The sequence below is a fragment of the Centruroides vittatus genome, unplaced genomic scaffold, assembly GCF_030686945.1.
Source record: "Centruroides vittatus isolate TY-2023 unplaced genomic scaffold, ASM3068694v2 contig_956, whole genome shotgun sequence".
NCBI lineage: Eukaryota > Metazoa > Arthropoda > Arachnida > Scorpiones > Buthidae > Centruroides > Centruroides vittatus.
In genome coordinates this window covers 390,812-404,704 of record NW_027122635.1, presented here as the reverse complement: position 1 = coordinate 404,704, position 13,893 = coordinate 390,812, and the positions used below count along the sequence as shown (strand labels likewise).

Below are 13,893 nucleotides of genomic sequence, written 5' to 3'. Positions count from 1 at the left end.
ATATTTATGTAAGAAATAACGTTAAGAAGTCTCTCTGATGCGTAGAGATTCGGCGACTTGCTATAAACAATGCTCTTTTGTTACAATAAAATCTACTCGGATCGATTTAGATAGTGATTTCTAGAAAAGTTCTGACCGTCCATTCAAGGCTCCCTTGCCAATTGGGCTAGCAATTTTATGTTTGGAAATAAAAATAATATCCTCTTTGTAAAATTTAAACATAACAGTCTGTTCGCAATTGTAAAATTCTATCCATCTCCACTTTGCTTCGTGCCTTTTTATGTGCCAATTTTGAATTAAGTCAATTCACTTAAAAATATTTCAATGATGTAATTAAAAAGTATAAAATGTTCTCTTGATATTTATAAATTAATAAAATTATTTTATAGTTTCTTTTTTTTATTATTACAAGAAAATTTTGTAACCTCGATTTATCGCCTCTGAAATTTACACTAAATCCAGCGCTAAATCGAAGTAGGCATATCACGAATAATAATAATAAGTCCTACACGAGTTTAAATATGAAAGTTCGCTTAATTTCACGGTAAAAAAACATACAATTTGCAGTGCAAAATAGTAAATTTGGCAATTTGTAGAAACTGAAGATGTCTCTGTTTAATATTCAAGAGGGTTGCACTATTTAGGAGAACGCTATATCGAAGTTTGACTTTATTTATATATCGTATATTAGCTATAAAAGTATATGCGTAATTCTATACAGAAACGACGATAAATTAATTTTTTCTTATTAGAAAAGGGTCGATAAATCCGCAAAATTATGTCCAAAAAATGAGATATTAAATGAATTTATTCGAAATTTTGTAAAATTTATCTAAAATGCAAAGAAACGAGAAAAGTAATTACTCAGGATCGTTTCCTTAAATGAAAAATTAATACTTAAAACTCGGAATTAATGAAAAGAGAAAAATGTATAGATACATTACTAACAACTAAACGAGTTTTCGTTTAAAACAAGCAAAAGAGAAACTCCCAAATATAACTTCTAATTATCATTATTCTTATCATTTACATTTAGCATCAATTACCGAGACAGAAATAAAGATTATTTGTTATAAATATAATAATTATGCGAACGGCCATCATTAATTATAAGTACTTTTGCGGAAGGTGGACGACCGTTGCAGATATAAAAATCGTAATCATCGCCCCCTTTTCTTCCTATCTTTATGTTTAAAATAAAGTTTAGAAGAGAAACTACTGTAATGTGATATGCCACAGTCGGAACATCTCTCACAACGGCACAAATATAATTCAGTAGAGTAACACTTCGGGCATTCTTACAGAAAAATAACATATTTTTCGTCAGATAACTACAAAGATTCGCTGTTACCAGGGCAACCTACCACTGCCTAAAGAAGACATTAAGGTCATCACCACAACGTATTCTTGCCCGATCGTTACTTCGTATTATATTTAGGTGCCCTTAACGGTTTGTATTGGCCATGACGGACTTGTTCGATGGTTCTATGGTGTCAATAAAGCATTTCATTTCTTACTTCTCTGTAAACTCCTCTTTTCTTGGGCTTTTATCTATTTCTTCCGAGAATTTCCCATGGTTTTACAAGTGGAAATTCGTTTAAAATATTTCGCAACTTATCGAGTTTCGCACGCTGGTCTTTATTTATTAATCGATCTTTCGTAAGCGTTGAGTGACGTTAAAACATAAAGGAAAGCATATCGGGCGTTAAGCAGACTTGCCAAACACGTCATGGTTGAAAGTAACGGGATGGTTTTTCAGCCAGTTAAGCAAGTACAAGGGGTAAGAGAAAAAGAAAAATAAAAAAAAGAAGAAGAAGAAGAAGGAAACTTTAAATGGCGGTGATCCAATCTTCAGACCAGAGATCCGTAGCTAGTTTTATGAGTCTTTTCGTCTGGCCACAGATTACGTGCCAGACTGAGGTGTTGTGCAGCTGGCTGATCGATAATAAAGTTATTATCACGGCCCAAACGCAGCCTTCCGGTTAGACCTATCTCACCCATAAATCTCATTTCCTCGTCCGATGTTAGACGAAGCGGACAATAGGTCACACCTCTTCTGACAGATGTCCAAGCCCTTCTTTTTTCTTGTAGATTGATACTGGCCAATATACCGCCGGGATGTACAGTACACCCTTCGTTACCGTTAACTCCCGTTTAATTCGTTAGAGATTTTGATTCCTCAAAACGGAACCCACCACTTTACGATAGGACGCACTTAAACTACACCTTATCTCAATAATAACTTTCTCATTTTGCTAATAATGTTATTTCTACCAATAGAATAAGGCCTTACAAACTCGTTAAATTAAAATCTCCATATCTTCCATTTTATATTGTTAATATTTTGAATACGTTGTTCATCAAAATGTAATCAGACTCGGAAAGGGAAAGTAGCATTGTTCTCGAGCAACCGACTACACTTAACAACTTCCCTTTGAAATCCTACAGATGAAGTGTGCTGCGAAAAGCATTGAAGAGACAAAGAGTACTTGAAAATTCAACATAGAACATGTCGAATCGTCTCGTTTAGACTGTAAAATACCGAGATGAATAATTATATTTATAATTAGTCATTCACATGGGTTCGAGAGACTACGCGAGATGAATAAGTAGGCAGTGGAAAAGGCGGAAGAAGAGGTAAAAGAGGACGAAAAAAATCCCCAGCATAAATGACACCCATCGACACGATCATCCGAGTCGTAAGAACCGAGATACAAGCCTACACATAAATCCATTTGCGATAATCTGATTGGCTAACGGCACTTTCTACGAAGATGAAACATTAAAGATTTTCCATCAACCAATCAGATAAACGGAAACTACAAACACATTTACCTCGTATCTCGATTCCTATACATCGAACCACTAATATCGTCATTATTATATAATGTTAATTTTATTTTACATCTTTTTCTCGTAGATAAATAAAATAATTATTTAAATTGAAAAATATATAATTCGATACAATTAATAAATAAATTTTAAAACGAATTTTATATGCTTTTAACTTTAAATTCAATCTACTGTAAACGGAAATCTCTTCTGTTTAAATGATAACGTTTGTCTTTCAATTTAAAAAAAGAAAGAAAGAAAAAACATCGAGAAGAATCATTAGAAATAGTTTGAAATCCGTTTTTATCTTTTCTTTGTTTGAATTGTTTTACGGTTCATTATTTTGCTTGTGCAACTTTTCTTAATAGAATGAAGGTCGCTTTTATAAAAATGACGGCAGGCCCTATTCTTTCGAACTGTTTCCCAGAATTTTTTATAATTAAATTAATATTAATCTTTGTGGAAACAGAGAAACCGTTTCTTTGAACGAATCGATCTCCGATCGGTGAAACTAAGCAGAAGATTTTCGCTTCTGAACATCGACAGCCTTCTTTTATTTTCCTTAAAAAACCTCCTCCCCAAAAAAGAAAAAAAAACCGAAAGAAAGAGAAATGTTCCATCGTATATCTCCTCTCTTCAATTGTGAACGCTCGACCTATTCTATACATTTTTACTTTTGCTATTTTTCTCTCTAGTTTCATAAAGTTTTCGTTTGTTTTTCACAACTTGCTTTAGAAGTTATTACTGATGTTGGTATGTTGGTTTGCAGCAGATGTTTACCAGTCTTCTAGTTTCCATCGGACAGATTGACTTAATGTGCATTCTTGACTCGGCGAAACTATTATGCAGCCTGGAATGAAACAGTTGTATTATTAACATGAAACCTTCTGCAACGGGCATTTAATGACGAAACTCATAATGTTATCCACCAAAACATTCTTCGACTTTATCTTTTACCCTGGAAGATTTAGATGACGATAACGCTATTTTTTTTCTTTGATAGACATTATTAAAAATCCCAGTGTATATTTTAAACATAAAATTTGCATAATATTTGCGTTAATATGGCACGATTTCTTTCTTTGAAAGCAATTCTATTTTATTGTTTTTCCATTTCCACCGAAAGTATCCCTATAGGCATCATTATTAATATCTTTACAGGAATGTTAATCAATTTGATTCACGCATCCCAATGCTCTCTCGACAGTAATTTACAGACTAATATTTCATCTGTCATTAAAATATCTCTACATCCCGTTACACAAACCAATTTCTCTAATTGCGCGACAGAAATTCCCTTGGAAATAATATTACTTCATAATCCAAAAAAAGGAGCTTATCTGATTTTATCTGCAGTCAGCATCTAAGTTTTTGAAGCGGAGTCAAATCAAAGAAACCCATTGTATTCTCATGAATAATACATATTAATGTAGGAAATTTAAAAAAAGAAACGGTACTTAATGGTTTGTTTCGTTAATTGACGTGTTCACTGGCTTTCGAAAGAATAGGAAAAAAGAAACCTCAAAAAAAAAAGATAATTGTTTATTAATATATCATCTCTATCACGTTTCAGAAATATCATTAATATGATATTTTAATATGCAATTTAAATTAACAGAATATATTTATTTTATCAGTTATTCAATTAAATAATAAACGATAAAGTTTTTAGCGAATTTATATTTTTATTAATGATTTAATTAACGCTTCAGTAATGAATGGAGAGCCCCTGTAATGATATCTTCCGCTCTAAACAACGTCGTTGAGTGGAAATTCGCAATTTACAGGCGCCCGTTTTAAACCGAACGATTTTAATCAAAACAAATTTTGAGTGTTTGACAACGTAGATATATCTTTATCAGTAAAGATATTTTAGTTTTAATAATAAACTATCACATTTCTTGACGTGAAATTCACTCCAATGACAAGACGAACAATTCTCCAGAGATAAAAACAAAAAGATGATCGAAACACGATAGCTGTATCTTACTCCCTTCCACCGCAATTTTAAAAATGATTGATACCGAATAAGAATAAAGCATATAAAATAACTAGCATAATCTTAGCGTAAATCGTTTTCCTTTTTTTTACGTTAAAAATGCCAAATGAATGAACCTTTAGACAAGTAATAAGTAAATGCAAACTTTAATTAATCCGTATTTACCCGTTAGATAAGTATGCAGGACAGTAAGCGAGTAGATTGATATATAGAAGAAAGCCATTAAGAAAACTCTCACTCATATAGACTATATCGACCACCGACAATGACATCGAGCAGTACAGTTAGTCGCCGTAGGCAATAACACTATCAACAAACATTCACTGTCATTATTACCTCAATGGTAAACTTACCTTGGTAGCTCTCAGTGCCTTGAAGGCTTGAGGCAACATATCTGCAACATCCCTGGCGTTCAACGGATGATGTGCCGTGTATGTCATCTTTAACAGAATAGCTACGCACAGTACAGCCACCAATCCTGTACTGATATATTTCATCAGTCTTTTACTATTTCTTCGTAGCATGGCGCCAAAAGCACCACCTTCCGATACGGTGCTAGAGGCTATGCGTCTTCATATTTATATTCGCTCCGATTTCTGCAAGAAAAGAAGGAGAGGAAAAAAAAAAACAATCTTAATAAATCAAGCTATAAAAAGATAAACAGGAGGATAATTTTTTAGTTGCATCGATCAATGGGGCACAGATTGCTGCATGATTAAATAATTAAGACGAAGAGGAGAGCGGATAGCGTGCGGCCTTTCGGATCAAAGGAGGCAATATTTTAATCCGAAAGGAGTAGAAAACGTGTCAATTGTTCCCAAACGATATTCATTCGCCCATTAGATGAGAATTCCTCTCTAACATCGGCTTAGATAAGCTATTTCGGCAACCGCATGTCTTTGATGAGAGACAGCACAGAGACCGTGAAAAAGTCATTACATTGCTGTATATAAGCCAACGCTGTAGCAATTACTGTAATTGCTAGATAATAAAGGACTTAATGACAAAATCTTATCTTTCCATGAATAGGAGGATCATCAATGAAACGAAAATATTCTCTGTTAAAATCCTTTCGGAGAAAGGACGAAGATGAACAAGATTTCTGAGTTTAACTTCCAGTGATACGGTTCCCCCTTTTAAAGACTTTTTTTTTTCCTGGCTAAACTAGCTTTTAAATACTTTCGTTAACCATGAGATTAGACGAGTGATGTTAAAATTTTTATTGAATCATAATAAATTCTAAAAAATCTCTTCGTAAAAATGAATTATTGAAATTTAATGGTTTATTAGAGCCGTGTTTAAATAGCCGCTAACTTGTATATATATATATATATTTTTAATTTTAAATGTTTTATAAAATAAAACCGTATAAAATTTTAATCGTATAATAGCAAGTTAATTAGACATTGGTTCAATTTCTAATTAACATAATTCCAAATTTTAAAATTATAGTCTTTGGAGTCGACTTGTTGCCGCTGGCTAAAACACAATTCGCAGTAAATAATCCATTTAGCTATTTTAACTAAATTTTTACAGAACTAAATTAAATAAAATATTTCGAATCAAATATACACTTTAATACAAATTAGAATTAATCAAGATAATTAAATAATGATTTTTATTTATTTATTTAAAGTTTTGCATCTTTATTTTAAAACAAACCCATTTAAAATATATTTATCGAGAGGTAAAATAAAATAAATAATACGAAAATTAAATCTTCGTAGAATATTTAATTATCGACAAACTCGGATAGAGTAATTTAAAAAAAAGAAAAGTAACCTTTCAGTACAATACGAGTTTAATGTAAAAATATAAAAAGAAAGATAAATATTGATATTCCTCGTCCGCCTATTTTAAATTTTAATTATTTGATAAATAAAATGGAACCAAATATTTTACTTTGGAATTATTTTCCCCTTACAGCTGCCGCATCTCAAAAGAATACGAAGAGAACTAACAAGTATCGTATATAAAGAGTGCATTCAGGTTAAAAAACCGAGCACAAATGATAAATATCAGTTAGTAACAACACAGGTCAGAAGCTAGTAAAATCTAAATTACGACTCTTGTAAATCGTAAGAGAGTAATTTCGGCTCTTATCTGTTTTTCTGTTTGCAGTTTATCATTTAAACTCCGTTATGTAATGGCTTCTAATGAATCTCGAATGGGATTTTATAGTAGGTAAGGAATTATCTTGTAAAATGATAGTTTATCGTTGGAATTATTTTTACACCAGAACTAGTTAACTTAATATTTATATAAGGAATATATATATATATATAAATTCTGATAAAAGAAATATTCAATTGGGAAATCAAACCGTGAATATCGATCGGAAAAATATTCTGTAAATATCGTAAGCCCAATTTGTTTATACAGTTAGACAATATCCTTGCGATAAAATTGACGCTAGAAAAATTCTATAATGGAATAAGAAATTGATCTCTTAACGAATTCTAGCAGCAAAAGTCGTGTTTGCATTTGATTGTTTTCCGGTAAGCAATATTGTCACGGAGATAGCAACATATTTTCTTGTTGAGATCGCTTCTATCTTGATTTGTATTAATATTTATACGTAGGAGTATCTCACATCTGTGTAAGTAAATACAAAACATCGCCTTTATTTCTTTTCTAGAAGATACTTTCTCTACTTTTTCTCTCTCCTTTTTCCTTAGAGAAGAGAAAAATGTTATTTATGAGATTAAAAATATCTTCGACTGGAGCAAAATTCAGTAAATATCCGATTAGTTAATAACGGGGTCGTTTATTAAATTAATTATTTTAGTATTTTTAAAAAATATATATATATATATATATATTGCGAGTTATTTAAATAAATATAAATTTTACTTGATGATTCTCGTAATTGACGATAGACCGAGAGAGTGAATTTTCCAAATCTTTTATACGGCATTAAACCCAGACTAGATTTTTTTATATGATTTTTTAGAAATTGAAATGGTCGTAATTTAAAAAATTGCCAAGAAAAAATAAAAAAAAAAACTCCTCCAAGGTGCAACTTTGTATAGAAATTGAGTTTTGACCAAATTTGGTGGAAGAAAAGCGAGTAAAATCGCGTCATTCACATATATTTAATAGTAATTCTGGTCAATGCACTTTTATTTAAAACTCTACCGGAACGAAATAATGGTTAGGACATTTTACACTCGTTTTAAGACTCGAGGAAACTATTAAATAAAATTTCGAATTTCCATCATATTTTACTTAAAAAAGTTACCAAAAAAAAAAAAAATAAATTCAAACAACCTCATGAAATGTTCCATTTATAAAATCATCTAACCTAATCTTAAAGGCATCAGAAATGTATTTATTTGTTTTTTATTATTATTATTTTATTTAAAAATACACGTTATTAGGATTGTTAGTTAAAATTCCTCTTAGCCAAGACATTAAAGTAATTGGATGATAATTGCTATATTTATCTTTCGTCCGATTTACTTAACGTGTATTGGAAATTTTCGTATTGAGGACAAACTCTATTGCCCTAATGATTGGAAGAACACGGCTCTTACAACTTTCCATTTGTTAACAAAATTGATAAATGCACAGAATATAAATATAATAGTTATTGGCTCTAATTTTTATTCTCGTAATTATCATTTACTCGAATTTAACTTTATTTTCTTTAATTCTATTTAATTCATCTCGAATGGTAAATTATTCCCGAGTAAGCTTATCGTTTTAATAAGAATTTCATCTAAAAAAAAATTTAAATTTTTAATAGTATTTATAATATATTTTATTTATTTTAAGCAAGATCGCGACAGAAAGGTAGAAAAATAATAATAATAATAATAATAATAATAGCAATAATTAAACTTTAAAAGATACATAATTTAAGAGCCTAAATCTATGTTACATTATCTCTAAATTTCGTAGAAAAATTAACGGTAAAGAAGAAGATTTAATGCATAGCGAACGGGAGATTTAAAATTTATAAATATTTATTAAAAATAATAGAAATTTTTTAAAATAATTTTCTTACACAATGGCGACATAAAAAACCTTTTTTTACGGGAGTTAAATTAATTAAGATAACGTAATTTTTCTACTTCGTTTATATATTAATAAGCACTTTTGAAAGAAATAATTCTTATCTCTACTCTTTTGGAAGTTTTTATAATAAATACAAAGAAAAATAAAATATGTGTAAAATATATATTTAAAAACATCTTTGAAAATTAATTACATAACTTTCAACCGAGATTAAATTATATTTTACATTTAAGATCGATTGTTTTAAATTTATTTATTTTATAAAGCTGTTTTACGATGTATTTTTTTTAATGGAAGATTAAAAAAACGTTACATTCACTCCTTATATTTTAACAATTTTATATGAAATCGTCACTATAAGAAGTATAGTTACTAATGTATAAATAAATAAATATAACTAAACTTAATAAATATTATATTACAGTAAATAAATAAAAGCCACTTTGTCTCATTTGAAAGAATAAAATAAATAAATAATATTAAATAAACTGAAATTTCTATCTTGATGGTCACCATCAAGATAGAAATTTCATTCTTATTTTTACTTTCATCTTCCACTTTAATATAATATATAGAAAATTTTAAATAGTTAAATTTGCTACTATTTTATTTTTTTAAAATACTCAAAGGTTGGCTTCATATTTTCAAATTAAATTTTAATTTCCCCCTTTCTCTCTGTACCAGTTCCAATGATTTTTTTTTCTTTTTTTGCGTAAATTTCGCTTAAATTTTATTACCAAACCGATTATTATTACTTTATTTTATTTTATTTTTTCATTTAAATCTAGAATATTTTTTTCAATTTCGTTTATTTTATTAATTTAAAATTATTTAAACAGTTTCTATATTTAAAATTTAAATTTATTTCGGGACATTTAAATTTATTTTAAAAAGAAAATATATATATATATATATATATATATATATATTTTATTTAAGTGATGAAAAGCCCGCAAAGATAAATTTATCTAAATTTTAAAAAGCTAAGTGCTATTTTTTTTTTCCTACATTTATCATCATTTATTGTTACGGGGGACATTATCTCGACGTATGAATATTCTTGTGAATCAAATAAGTTTGCAATTGAAACAAACGTCGAAAAATACAAAAAAAATAATAATACAAAAGATAAAGAATAAAAAATAATATGAAATGTTAAAAGCAATTTTTGTTTTTTCCTTCTTAAAATCTAAACAGATCATGTCCAGAATGGAAACAAAAATTCGGTAAATAGCATCTCTTGTTAGTATCAGCTTTGTTTATTAACATCTCTTACCGAGATAACATTTTATTTTATGACTAATAAAAGGAAAAATACTTTAAAATTTTTTAAAAATATTTCTTTTAGCTAATTATTTAATGGATATTTTTCGTTGGAATTCTACCCGGAAAACGACAACAACCTTTGGTTTAATTTAGTACATTTTCTGAGAGCATAAACAATGCTAAAGATATAGGTAACTTTTAGGTAGCAATGATCGAGAGTAATTGATTTTTCGGTTCCAATCACATGTTGGGCATTTGACAAAACGTGTCTTGAATCGTAAACTTCTGATTGCAGAGGTATTCACAGGGGTATAAAATCCAGAGCCTCTCCTGGAGTAATCTGTCAGTATTTCTCTCTTTTTTTTTCTTTTTCTTCTTCTTTTCCAGAAAAGACATCCAATCGCCAAGGATAAAATTTTTTCACCTGTCTATCTCGGCACAAAATTGAGACTGATTCTGTTTCCTTCTGACGAGAAGACTAATCACCTTTAAGACTGTTCTTGACTTTCGCCGATCTATATTATCACTATACCGACTGTTTTCAGCTACTGAAGCGAGGAAGAAACTGGAGACATTGGTCTTTAGATAGTGAATGACGGTAATCCGTGTTGTAAAGAATAAATTCTCCTACATTTTCCAAATATTATTTATAAAGTCTGCATTTTATATGCCGAGGAAAAACTTAAAGCTGTTTTTTTTTTAAGTAAACAAACTTATACTTCGCCCTTAAAAAATGTGACGAAATAAAGCTTTAATCTTATTTTATAATTATGGTATTTCGACTCATGTTTTCGGACGTCATAAATATTTAAACAATGTGCTTAAACAAGTAGATAACACATTCCGTACTCACGATTAATCACGGTAGAGGCAATAATAGTAGAAGTTGATTAATTTGTCATCCCGACTCCAGATCCATCTTCGTTTCCTTATATCATTGAATTATGGATCCGGTTGGTTTTATAGTCTAAGTTTAGGCAGATATTATAAAAACACAAGTCGGAACTAATATATTTAATAAATAGCCCGAAGCAGTTTCGATTAAAATTGATAAAGTCAGTGGTAGATGAGTGGTAGATGAGTTGTTTATTTTTCTAAGGTAAAATATATTAATAAACAGGCTTAATTAAATATTTTGAAGAACGAATAATATAGATTTATTTATTTTATTTTCGGTAGAAAACATTTTTGAAATATTAAAAAAATTTATCAGCTCAATTATTTTTTAATGGAAACACGCCATGCAAATAAGGAAGTAAACCAAGAAAAATGTGAATTATAAAATTTAAATTCTTATAAGTTTTTAAGTATATTTGACAGTTTCAGATATTCTATGAAAAAAGAAGCATTTATAAATTCCTGTCGCCGATATACGACGGCATTACAATTCCTTCGGAGACATCCTTCCATCGTTGGAAAAGATGGCTTCACTCATATTTTATCAAAATTCCTTTAGATAAACAATATATATATATATATATATATATATATTCAAAATAAGAAAAACGTGAGGACGAGGTTTAATCGCACTATTTCCATTTCATTTTTAAATAACAATTCTTTGTTAATTAATTAGTTAAGTTTAAAAAAACGAAAGGTAAAATTCCAACTCATCTTTCCTACGGTTTAAAGGCATTTACACTTAATGGCCGTGCAATCTATGCAACCCATTTTATCATTCGACGATGAATTTCGTCAGTCAATGAACAATCAATAGATATCGCTTTCAAAGATAAGAGAAATGTCTCGGTGGATATCCGCCATCTTATTTAATAGGTTTTGACTGGATAATTTTATATTTATAGTCGAATGGCGTTGTTAAATATACTACGCGTGTTTCCTCTTTCATTCTTCTCTATATTTAATTAACTTTTATTGATGTATTTCTGACCTTACCGAGAAATCTCACAGAGCCTTAGTAAACAGGTGTAGGATGTGCCGAATTCTATTCTCTTTACGTAATTTATGGACATTCGTTAATTGTATTTATCGGTTTACCGAGCATATAACCAGATTTATTAAATTTGTCCACGCATATGTGCATTTAATCATCTTTCTCTTAAAAACTGCTTTCTAATGTAATCTACTATATCCAGACTGAAAATATTTTATGAGAGCGAATTTTACATTTGAAAAATCGATATGTAACACATACAGTCCATCAACTCTGTTATGCTCCGACAGAACTTTAAAAAAAACCCCTCCACTGATTGAAACCAGATCTTTCAGTCGTGGGAATTCAAATCTTGCATTAATACAAGTTCTCAAATTTTCTAGTTTCCACAACACTTTTCTTATTGATGAAAATGCCTCTTGAGAGGATTAGCTAAGCTTCAACAGCTTGCATAACCCTCACAACAGCTAAACAAGTAAAATTAATTCTCCTCTGCGAATTTTATAATTTTATAATTTATTCATTTCCTACGTTATTAAAATGTTGTACCAGAGTATTGTTTTTCTATCCGTATTCTGGGAAATGTATTCTATACACTTTTATAAATACGAATAACGGGCCAATAAATTGATTTATTTGAAGGAAATTGATATACATTAAACCGAATTTTAATTACCTATCGATTATTAAGCGATTTTCGTGTTAAGGGTAAGGTAAATTAATTATCAAAGGTGAGTAAGTAACTAGCTGTGAAGATCACTGGCATCTTTCTTGGACGTATCGTATCGTTGGTGGGATAAACATCACATTTATCTGGAAGATCCGGGATCACGCGATAGGTAACATCCAACAATCGATTACTGATAGATAAAGTCAGTTGTTCGTCTGAATGGAAAGACTTCTTTCTGGACGGATTAACGGCGTTAAAAGGATAATGCGTGAAATCTACTTTTCTATCTGACTTAATTAACCTCTGTAATCTGAAGCTCTAACACCGCTGTTTTGCATCTATTTAAACTTCTAACGTGGAAGTAAATAGAATTTGTCATTACAAATTTTATTCATAAAGCTTCTTCGAAAGAATCTAATTAAAACAACGCTACATGCCGGGTCTAAATGGAGTGAAGTGAATTACAGAAAGCAAAATGTAAAAGCGTAACTTTATAATTTTTTTGACATCACCGATACGGTCGATATCGACGTGGCTAGAAAGATTTTCGATGATTCGACGAAAGATCTCGAATCTCTCCAATCAGAAAGCTTGTAGTTTCCGAGATTTTTACTGATCGCCGGTTCAGATGTATCGTCTAAGGCTCAGGTGCCAATGATTAGTTGTTAACCCGGGGTTTTATGGTGCATTAAAGGCACGCGGTAGTTATCACCCATTCTGAGGTTTAAATGCGGGCGAAGAGCTTCTCTCGAAGAATAAGCCGATCAAACCGTAGCTTTGTCTCTTCAGCGGTATCAACCCGTGAGATAGAAAAATGGGGATAAAAAAAGAATCGATCTAGGATCCCATCGGAGCAATATCCTAGCAATTGGCCTTTCGATCAATGTGTAAGTCAGTATAATACCTACCAACGCATAATAAATGATCTTTGACTATTTTCTAATTTGCTTCTCTTCTTCTCTAGTAGCAATAGTCTCCCTCCTATACTGTACTTACACTGTATACTGTGTTACACGGTGTTTTCAAAATATATCTCGAGATTGTAAGAATGTACGAGGGTTTATTCAGATAGAAACGTTCTCCTGAAACTCGACTCTACAAGTTTTAATAAAATAAAAAAAAAAAAGTATTCGTGTAATCGATAACCAGAGGAATCAATTCTTTAATCATTTCAAAATACATCCTTCTTACTACATACACAATTTATTCAAT

At 30.2% G+C, this 13,893-nt stretch overlaps 1 protein-coding gene across 3 annotated transcripts in view; it reads right to left on the bottom strand.

The window, feature by feature from the left end:
- LOC136985237 (putative polypeptide N-acetylgalactosaminyltransferase 10) overlaps positions 1 to 13,893 on the bottom strand; it is a 63,417-nt gene that overhangs the window by 34,947 nt on the left and 14,577 nt on the right. For all 3 annotated transcript variants that reach the window (XM_067282474.1, XM_067282476.1, XM_067282475.1), the window contains exon 2: positions 5,185 to 5,427. In XM_067282474.1, coding sequence (XP_067138575.1) covers positions 5,185 to 5,355 — 171 coding nt within the window. In that variant the 5' untranslated portion in view covers positions 5,356 to 5,427. The remainder of the gene's footprint in view (positions 1 to 5,184; positions 5,428 to 13,893) is intronic.